This window comes from Grammomys surdaster, unplaced genomic scaffold, assembly GCF_004785775.1.
Source record: "Grammomys surdaster isolate TR1022 unplaced genomic scaffold, NIH_TR_1.0 125846, whole genome shotgun sequence".
NCBI lineage: Eukaryota > Metazoa > Chordata > Mammalia > Rodentia > Muridae > Grammomys > Grammomys surdaster.
In genome coordinates, this window is record NW_021620672.1 from 1,342,186 (window position 1) to 1,352,778 (window position 10,593).

At 42.9% G+C, this 10,593-nt stretch overlaps 1 protein-coding gene across 10 annotated transcripts in view; it reads left to right on the forward strand.

The window, feature by feature from the left end:
* The window catches only part of LOC114640634 (nuclear autoantigen Sp-100-like), a 76,712-nt gene that overhangs the window by 40,981 nt on the left and 25,138 nt on the right, over positions 1–10,593 (forward strand). For all 10 annotated transcript variants that reach the window (XR_003714177.1, XM_028789590.1, XM_028789589.1 and 7 more), the window contains 2 exons: positions 1,273–1,326; positions 7,564–7,608. Coding sequence is in view for 9 of the 10 variants with exons in the window: in XM_028789590.1 (XP_028645423.1) it covers positions 1,273–1,326; positions 7,564–7,608 (99 nt within the window). In the remaining variant the exon portion in view is untranslated. The remainder of the gene's footprint in view (positions 1–1,272; positions 1,327–7,563; positions 7,609–10,593) is intronic.

Below are 10,593 nucleotides of genomic sequence, written 5' to 3' on the forward strand. Positions count from 1 at the left end.
CTCCCTCCCTCCCTCCCTCCCTCCCTCCCTCCCCCCTCTCTCTTTCTTTAAACAAAAACAAAAACAAAAACAAACAAAAAACAAACAAACAAACAAAAAAACCATGAGTTCTGCATCAAACTCAGGTCCCCAGGCTCTCAAAGCACTGCATTCACCGAGTCAGCTCAGCTCTGTGAGCACAACTCCAAATCCATAAAACAATGCTTTCAGAAGCCTGGGACTCAGTACTGAGCTGTGAACTGGAGTGAAAAGCATAAGGCCGGTTTGTATCCACTCCAGTTCAGTGTCTGAACTCAGAACGTCTGCTCCCTGCTGTGCTTTACTGTGACCACGCGGCACAGCATACCCTACGGCACCTGGGAGACCATCTGGAGTTTTTGAAAACTGAAAGAAGCCGGCAGTGGTGGCGCACGCCTTTAATCCCAGCACTTGGGAGGCAGAGGCAGGTGGATTTCTGAGTTTGAGGCCAGCCTGGTCTACAGAATGAGTTCCAGGACAGCCAGGGCTACACAGAGAAACCCTGTCTTGAAAATAGAAAACCAAACAAAAATAAACAAACAAACAAACAAAAAACCCATAAAGAAACCTGGAACAAGTCTCACTCAGTATCTGTGGCTCCTCCCAGCGAGCGCTTCTCACCCCACCCCCTACTCTAGCACACACCCCCACCTCCTACCCCACCCCCACCCCCACTCCTGCTTCTGATCCTATTTAACCTCAGCCAGGACACAAGGACACAGGTCTCTTGCCCTCTTGGGAAGCAGCTCCGCTCCTGGATCTTTCTTGGTGCACTTGCCCCACCTCTTGACCTCTCTGGCTCCTCCTCCCACCTTCTCTCATGGCCGCTTCAGCCTGCTGGCCATTTTCAGTCTAGACTCTTCCAAATGCCTCGTGCTCTCCGTCATATCTACAGGGACCCCTCTCAACCACACAGGAGCAGCCATGTCCTCATTTTTTTTTTTCATTCAAAATCATTATGAATTGTGGCTTAATGGAGTAATTGTAGTCGAATGGTAATGCTCCTTTTATTGTATTTGTTTCATTTTACATTTGCGTTATTACATACTTGCCAGGCCCATCAGTCCCTACACGTTGAATTCGTGGGATGATTAGCAGTGAGGACTAAAGGACTCGGGACCTCTATCCTGACAGAAAAGATCATGAAAGCATCTTTATGGTCCAAATACTCTTCTCTACTATTGAGGTAGTCAGAGAGTTCCTATGGCTGTTTTAGTTCTAGGTTACTGGTTTTATTTTCCCTTTTCTTTTCAGATACTTCTGATTCTGACAGCTCAATCACCATGAAAGGACGGAAAAGGACAAGACGTAAGAACAATTTTAAATTCTAAATGTAGCAAATACGTCTCTGTGTTACTAAAGTTCTAAATCACTCTGATTTTAGATACCCTTTAAAGTAAAAAAATAGCCTAGGATTTTAGATCATTCAGTTTTGTTTTTGTTGTTGTTGTTGTTCAATTGAGTTTAAGATATTTGTTATGATAGGTCTCAAAACACTCAACAGCACAAGTCACAGTATAGGCTCATGATTTACCCAAGTAAAGAGGATGAAGTTGGTCCTGGGCAGAGAAGTTCACTTTGTTCCACACAATCGTCTAGGGCCCTGAGATCTTAAAGATGTGTTTTGTCACTCACCATGCCCGCCACTCTGCAATAAACAGAAATGGAAGCAGATGGGGCACAAATACATCTCAGAAAGGGCATGAGGCATGAGAAATGGACACAGAAGAGAACGAACACCAGAGCAACTTGTCTCCAGCATTGGAGACAGTTTCTGGGACAGATGGATGCAAGGTTGACATGCTGACAGGATTGCCTCTGTGCCTCCCAGACTGCAGGTCTGTCGTGCCCTCCTCACGTAAGCTGCAGGATTGCCCATCCCCCTTTCCACCTCTCACACAAGCTGGCAGGATTGTGCCTTCCTGCACACTCATTCAGGTTGCTCTGTGTGTGTGTGTGTGTGTGGTGTGTAGTCTCACTGAACCTGGAGCTCACTGACTGATTCAGTGAGGGTGTCTGGTGAGCAGGCTTCAAGGACTCCTGTCTCTGTCTCCTTGGCTCTGGGATTATAATTACCCCTGCCACACCCAGTTTTTTACATGAGTATTGGGGATCTGAACTCAGGTCCTCAGGCTGGGTGGCAAACAGTTTACCGATGGAGCCATTTCCCTAGCCCTCTTCCAGCTTTTCTCATAGAGAATCTCTTCCTGGGTTGGTTCTCAGGACACAGACCAGACCTGTTCAGGACTTTTGCTTCTTCCTGCAGGAGTATTACATAGTTCCTCTTCTGAACTGAGTTCTGGAGAGGAATCTCAGAATTCCTAAGAAGTGGACCAGGAAGATTAGGATGCCCAGCTTTGGCCCACGGGATGGCAGGAATTTGATGACCAAAAGCAAGCCGCCGTGACTAGATGCATTTTGTTCTAAGCAAGATGACTGCTGTGCACTGGTTATCCAGGGAGCTCCTTTTCAATCTGAGAAAGTGTAGGAGGCAGGAAATGATTATGAACTCATGTTTAAAGCTTGAATCCTATCAATTAAATGCATGTGCTTATGTATTGCTGATATGGAAGAAATAAATAGAATAATTTTTTTTTACGCTCACTGCCATGCCTACTGTGGTGGTTTGCATAGGAATGACCCCCACAGGCTCCTATATTTGAATGGTTGGTCACTGAGAGGGATTAGGAGGTGTGGCATTGTTGCAATGGGTATAGTTGGAGGAAGTGTGTCACTTGGGGCTGGCCTTTGGGATTTCAAATGTTCAAGCCAGGCCCAGTCTTTCTCCCTGTTGCCTGCTGATCCAGATATAGAATTCTCAAATATCTCTCTAGCACCATATCTGCTTGGATGCTGCCATGCTTCCTGCCATGATGGTTATAGACTAAACCTCTGAAACTATAAGTCAGCCCCAATTAAATATTTTTTCTTATAAAAGTTTCTATGGTCATGGTGTCTCTTCACAGCAATAGAACATTGGCTAAGATACCTACTAACACAAAGATCCTGTATTCATAGGGTCATTTGTAATTGTAAAAGACTCAAAATACAACTAGCCAAATGTTAAGGTTTGGTCTTTTGCTAGCTATTATAATGCTAAGTGTGGGCCCCCAAAACTTGGAGTCTACACATAGCTCTTGTGACCCTATCCCCAAGTTATTTCTGATTGGTAAATAAAGATGCCAATAGCCAATAGCCTGGTAGAAGAGACGCAGGTGAGGTTTAGGTTTCCTGGGCTTGGGGTCAGAGAGGAGCCACAAGTGGAGAAGAAGAAAGTGCAAGAAGAAGAAGCAGAAGCAGCCATGGGTTAGAAGTAAAGAAAAGGTGGCCCTGTGGGCTAACCTATTGGAGGTAAGAGTAGCCCAGATGAAACATAGTAGTAACTCAGGGTTATCAATAGGAAGGTAGATTCTAACAGCATAGAGAGTAGTATCTACCCCCATTCTTGTGTTGTTTAGGCTTATTGTAAATATAAAGGTTGTGTGTGTCTTTCATCCAGAAACTTAAATAGCCAAGATGGGGTAGAAACCTCGAGCTGGGATTTAAGTAAAATTTACAACAGCCAAGTGCTGTAATAACAGACACAAAAGTTTCAGACTGACCATTGTCAAATTTAGCACAGTTTTTTTTTTTTTTTTTGGTTTTGGTTTTTTGTTTTAGGTTTTCCTAGACAGGGTTTCTCTGTGTAGCCCTGGCTGTCCTGGAACTCACTCTGTAGACCAGGTTGGCCTCAAACTCAGAAATCCACCTGCCTCTGCCTCCCAAGTGCTGGGATCAAAGGCCTGCACCACTATTGCCCGGCTAGCATAGTTTTTGATAGATGTCCTTCACTACCTAGTTAGTTAACTTATGTTATCTCAACATACTTTTGGCAAGATCATAACAGCCATGAGAATTAGGAGGCTAACTCTTGCTATTCACATTCTGAGTTTCTGAGTAGAGGAAAGTAGTATACAAACGTGTAAGAGTTAAAAACAAGGAAGGAAGTCTGAGATCTATCAACCCATGTGTCTCACAGTTAGTGACTGTTGCGTATAATGGGAGGAAAAAAGCTGTTTCCATGGTCAGACTCCAAAAAGGTGGTTGGGAACCCAGAATATTCAGTTAAATGTATCAGAACTTTATATAACCAAAAAAGCATATTTAATAACAACTTTAAAAACACGTAAGGGAAAAGTGAGATGGCTCAGTGGGTTAGAGTGCTTGCTACTCAAGTGTGATCACTAGTGTTCAATACAAAAACCAGGAAAGCATGGCAGCCCACGTTCCACTGTACAGGAGGCAGAGATAGGATCCCTTAGACAAGATGGCTAGCTAGACTGTCCAAATCTGGCGAGCTCCTGGGCTCATTGAGAGACCCTGCCTTAATAAATAGAGGGGAGAATGGTGGAAGATGCCAATATCAATTTCTGGCCTCCTTGTGCATGTACACATACATGTACACCACACATACATGTAGATATCACACACACACACACACACACACACACATGGGGCCTAGAGACAAAGCTCAGTTAATAAGGTGTCTGCAAGGACCTGCATTTGATCTCCAAAATCTTGTTTGTTTTTTAAAAGAAAAAAATGTGCCATATACTTGCAATTCCATGGTCATTGATCATGATCAGTGGTCACTGATGTGGTCAGTTGTAGTGCCCACTGCGCCAGTCAGTAATAGTCACCCCTGGTGTAGCCACTGAGGTAGTTGGTTATAGCAGTTACCGTGATGGTCAGCCATAGCGGTCATTGAAGTGACCAGTTGTAGTGATCACTGTGATGGCCAGCCATAGTGGTCACTGTGGCAGTCATTGACATGGTCAATTATAGTGTTCACTGTAAGGCTCAGTCACAGTGAGCATTCTGTGAGTGAAGGAATGAATGAATGAAGACAGAAAAAAGATGGCCATAAAAAAGAAGGAACAGAGGCAACAATTTTGTATACTAAATATCCAGAAATGATTAACAGAGCCGGGCGGTGGTGGCGCATGCCTTTAATCCCAGCACACGGGAGGCAGAGGCAGGTGGATTTCTGAGTTCGAGGCCAGCCTGGTCTACCGAGTGAGTTCCAGGACAGCCAGAACTACACAGAGAAACCCTGTCTCAACTCTCCTCCCAACCCCCAAAAAAGAAATGATTAACAGAGAAATAAAGGGGAAGACCGAATCAGAGCATTGTGAACAAAAAGCAGCACAGGAGTTGGGAGACGTGAGAATGTCAGGCTGGTGCATGTGCAGAGGCAGAGCAGCAGGCAGGAAGTATAGCAGGATGAGGGACAGTCTGTTGGACGGGGGGGGGGGTATAGTTACTAGAAAGCTGTGTATTTTTTCTCAGTTCATTTGAATGCCAAACGCTCCTCAGGATCATGCTCAGGGAGTTCCTTGGCCACACCTCTAATCCTCAGTTTATCACATCTGATAAATCCAGACCTCTTCAATGAACACAGGAAGAGAGTTGGAAGGGATGCAGCCTATTAGGGTATGGTGGAGACATTAACTACATCTTTGTTTCCCTCGAGAGAACCAAAAAGAACTTATCTGGGCTCCGTGATGGGGGCAGGGACTACTCGGTAGATGATGACAGCAGAAAGAATAGGAAAGGCGTATTCCCTTGTACCGGAAACGTGCAGACAAAGTCCGAGACTGACAGGTGTGCGGCACAGAATTATCACAGAAAAATAGCAAAGTGGCAGAGACGATAGTGTGTTCCATGTGAGAGGAGCTGGCCTTTGGTTGCCATGACAGCAATGACCTGTGAGGTGAAACAAAGTATATGATGGAGACGGGGACAAAAGCAAAGAGTTACATAAAAACAGCCCCCAAATCAAGATAAAAAGAAAAAAAACAACTAGAATAAAATAGAAAACAGAAAGGAAGATTATATTGGCTAGTTTTCTTTCAACTTGACACAAACTGAAGTCATCTGAGAGGAGGGAACCTCAGTGGAGATGCCTCCATAAGGTGGGGCTGTGGGCAAGCCTATCTTATTAGTGATTAATGGGAGAGGGCCCATCCCACTGGGGGTGATATTGCCCTTGGGCTGGTGGTCCTGGGTTCTATAAGAAAGCAGCCTGAGAGGCCGGGCGGTGGTGGTGCACGCCTTTAATCCCAGCACTTGGGAGGCAGAGGCAGGCGGATTTCTGAGTTCGAGAGTTTGAGGCTAGCCTGTTCTACAGAGTGAGTTCCAGGGCATCCAGGGCTACACAGAGAAATCCTGTCTCGAAAAACCAAAAAAAAAAAAAAAAATTAAAAGAAGAAAGAAAAAAAGCAGGCTGAGCAAGCTGTGGGGAGCAAGCCAGTAAGCAGCACCCCTCCATGGCCTCTGCATCAGCTCCTGCCTCCAGGTTCCTGCCCTGTTAGAATTCCTGATCCAACTTCCTTCCATGATAACAGTGATGTGGAAGTGTAAGCTGAATAGGCCCTTTCCTCCCCAAGTTGATTTTAGCCATGGTGTTGTATCTCGGCAATAGTAATCCTAGCTATGACAGAGAAGGAAGTAGAAACAATGTCACCTCATCAAGAAAAGGTCCAGAGACATGAGCATAAAGAAGTAGGCAGGATAAAATATACACAGATGATAAAGGAGCAGGTTAAGAACTGTGAGTCATACAAATTAGAGAATGTGTTAAAAGGTGAGAAAAATCCGGGCAGTGGTGGCGCAGGCCTTTAATCCCGGCACTTGGGAGGCAGAGGCAGGCAGATTCTGAGTTTGAGGCCAGCCTGGTCTACAGAGTGAGTGCCAGGACAGCCAGGGCTACACAGAGAAACTCTGTCTCGGAAAACCAAAAAAAAAAAAAAAAAAAAGAGGTGAGAAAAATGTATTGGCGAGGTGGTATAAACAGGAAAGAGAAGAGAAAAGAACGAGAGTGGCAAGATGAAAAGGTGTGGCAGACAGCTGCCCTGGGGTTTGACTGTACAGTTCTGAGGCAGCAGAGTAACCCTGTGGCTCATCCCGATTACCCAGATTATCTAACAGGGTGGACGAGTCTGCCCCCAAGTCTTAGAATAAAGGTGGATTACACATAACAGGTACTACGGCATGTGACCATGGTTCAAAAAGAAAATCAGACTGGCTCAGAGACAGTCTCCCAGCTACAGGATGTTAGAAACCTGAAACAGACTCCCAGTCCCTGCTGCACTTGGTTGTGAGCATTTTGTATTGAGGACCAGGTCCAGTGAGTTCAGATCCCAAGACCAATGGAAAAAGCTGAAAACCATGGTGCACACTTGCACCCTAGGGATGGGGAAGCAGAAACAGCAAGTTCCTGTGGGCTCGCTCACCGGCTATTTGATGCAATTGCAAGCTCCAGGCTCAGTTGAGAGACTTTGTGGCATAAAATAAATAATGTGAAGGGCAAGGGAGAAAGATACCTGATACGACACATACACACATGTACATGCACACACACATGCACATATACATGCACACACATGTACACACATACATGTCCCCCAGCTTTCCAAGCAGTAATGCAAATTGCCATAATACTTGTGACTTTCATTTATACTTTACAGTTCTCTGACCACTGTCTTTGCTTTGTAAATACCATAGATGTTCGAAACAATCCTATCCTGGGGAAAGACGGTGGAAAAAGAAGTAAGAACAAAAATTTACTTATCTTCATGTTACAAATGAACTTTTTTCTGATGTTAAAAGTTATTGTTATTGTTTCCTATACCTTAAATAGGACAAAATGAGTGTTTTAAAAATGATAATTTAGCTTTTTTTCAAAATATTATATTTTCATCATTTTTATTCTACTTTTAAGTGTTTCTTACAGACTGGTATACATCTTTTAAGAATATATCAATGTATATATTAACATAGCATAGAATGACGTTATTTGCATAAGTTAGATAATTCTATATATGTTTTCCTTTTCTTGCTTTGTAAAGAAAACAATCATGGCTGATCAGTTGGTACATTCTATGTTTTTACTCACTATTTGTTTTAACATAATAATGCTGATTTTACACTTTTTAGTGTGTACTAATTTGTCATAAATAACAGGTTACTTTGTGATCTGAACAGGTTTTCATAATAACAGGCTACTTTATGATCTTCTCATTCATATATTAAAGTACTTTGATTGTGCTTGCCTTTAGCTGAACTGCCTTAAACACTGCTCGAGGACCCTATTAGCATCTGTTGCTTTCATTTTAACACAGCAGTAATATCTCACTCACTTCCTGTTATGTGTTCCTCTCTCCCTGAACTCTCAGCTGCTGCACAGCCTCTCTTCCTTTCATTCCTAAACAATGATAGAGATCTCTCCATTCTTACACGTTGTTAGCGCCTGAGTATCTCTAGGGTTTCTGTTCCACTCCTCGGTGTTCTGGTGAGTTTGTTAATAGAATCGTTTGTCCTAGGGAAGTTTGAAGCTTTTTGTTATTTAAATCTATTGTCATTTTCCCTACACTGTTTCCTAGCTTTCATACTGAAATTGTAGCCATTTCCATCTGGAGATTTAAAAAAAGATCGTTCCATATTTGATTTTAGAGTGCTTGGAAGAAACCTGACCATTTTTTTTAATGTTTACATCCCTAGTCCCCATGAGATTTGACTCTTTGTATAAATGGGAAACAAGAGTCAAAGAATCATCTAGGGTTGGTGCTGTGTACCTTTAATCCCAGCACTCGGGAGGCAAAGGCAAGTGGATCTCTGAGTTCAAGGCCAGCCTGGTCTATGGAGTGAGTTTCAGGATAGCCAGGGCTACACAGAGAAACCCTGTCTTAAAAACAAAACAACAACAACAAAGAATCTGAAACCATCCCCTATGCTACTGTGCAGTGCTGGAGATGTTGCTTGTCCCCCTGTTCATGTCTCAGTCCCCACCCCTTCCACCTTTGCCGCCTGAAGACAATACAAAAATGAACAGAGAAGAGGGCTCAGAGGTACAGCCATCGCAGTGACTTGCTGGGAGTGGATTTTGGAATAAATTCAAGAATATTTCCCCCTACCTACTTAGTCCACTGGAATCTCTGGTTAGAATTTCATTTGTCATATTAATTAATAGCATTCATCAGATTAATTTGAGAAGAACTCAAGTGTTCTTTCATAAAGAATTTTCTTTATATAATTTCTACACATTTAAAAATTGTATGTTGAATAACTCTGTTTCTGTGAAGACTTTTCAATGATGACTGGCATCAATTTATGTGAAACAAGACTCTCAAAATCTTTATTTGAAGCCCTTTTATCATCTCCTTTTATGAGAGGGAATCACACTGCTAGTGATTAAGCATAAAATCTTACAAGTGTTTATATGGGTTAGGGACCTAAATATAATATACTGTTGTCAAAAACCATCCAGTAAGATAATCTGCCAGAAACAGAGGTCTTTTTGGAAATTAGCTTCATGAGAAGTATCATTAATTTCTAATTGCAGGACACTTGCAATGACAAATTTGTCATCGTGGCAGGGCAAATTGATAAGGGTATGAGTAGGAGAGGCCCCATGCTTCACTAGAGAGCAAGAAGTAACTTCATCACAAAATCTCTCGTTTTAACACTTCACCAGATCGGATCTCTACAGTAAGACTTGCAGTGCAGTGCACTGTCTCCTGCAGCGTTCACTGGAGACTTGCCCTTCATCTCTTTCTCTCCCTCATTTTTCCTTTCCTTTCTTTCTTTTTGGTTTGTTTGATTGCTCGTTTTGCTTTTTTGAGATAGGATTTCTCTGTGTAACCGTCCTGGCTGTCCTGGAACTTGCTTTGTAAACCAGGCTGTCCTTGAACTCATAGAGATCCACCTGCCTCTGCCTCTGGAGTGCTGAGATTTAAGATGTGTACCACCACCCACCTTTTGTTTCAAAGTTCTTTTTAAATTTATTTTATCAAACATATGAGATGGGCTGGAGAGATGGCTCAGTGGTTAAGAGCACTGACTACACTTCCAGAGGTCCTGAGTTCAATTGCCAGCAACCACATGGTGGCTCACAACCATCTGTAATAGGATCTGATGCCCTCTTCTGGTGTGTCTGAAGACAGCAACAGTGTACTCACATACATTAAATAAATAATTCTTAAAAAAATATGCGATATAGTCTCTGAAAACAGATATCAAGTTAAGGTGATGGTACATATCCACTCCTTCTCTGGAGGCTGAGGCAGGAGGATGTGCCTTATTAAAATCATTGAGATTTTAAGTTTAAGCAGAAACCACATTTCTTCCTTTATCCTTTCCAAACCTGGTTCTCTTAAAGCTCTGTTCTTGCACAGATGAAGCCATGGGTAAGCCCAGGAACTATGCCTTTATAGCAGCATTAGAATTTCATTTGGTATGATAAAACTAACTGGAAACTACAAAAAGCCAGGTAGTGGTGGTGGTGGTGGTGCACGCCTTTAGTCCAGCACACAGGAGGTAGAAACAATCAGATCTCTGTGAGTTCAAGGCCAGCCTAGTCTACAAAGCAAGTTCCAGGACAGTAAGGGCTACATAGAGAAACCCTGTCTTGAAAAAAAAGAAAACAAATAAAACAACAACAAAGAAAGAAAGAGAGAAAGAGAGAGAGAGAGAAAGAAAGGAAGAAAGAAAGAAAGAAAGAAAGAAAGAAAGAAAGAAAGAAAGAAAGAAAGAAAG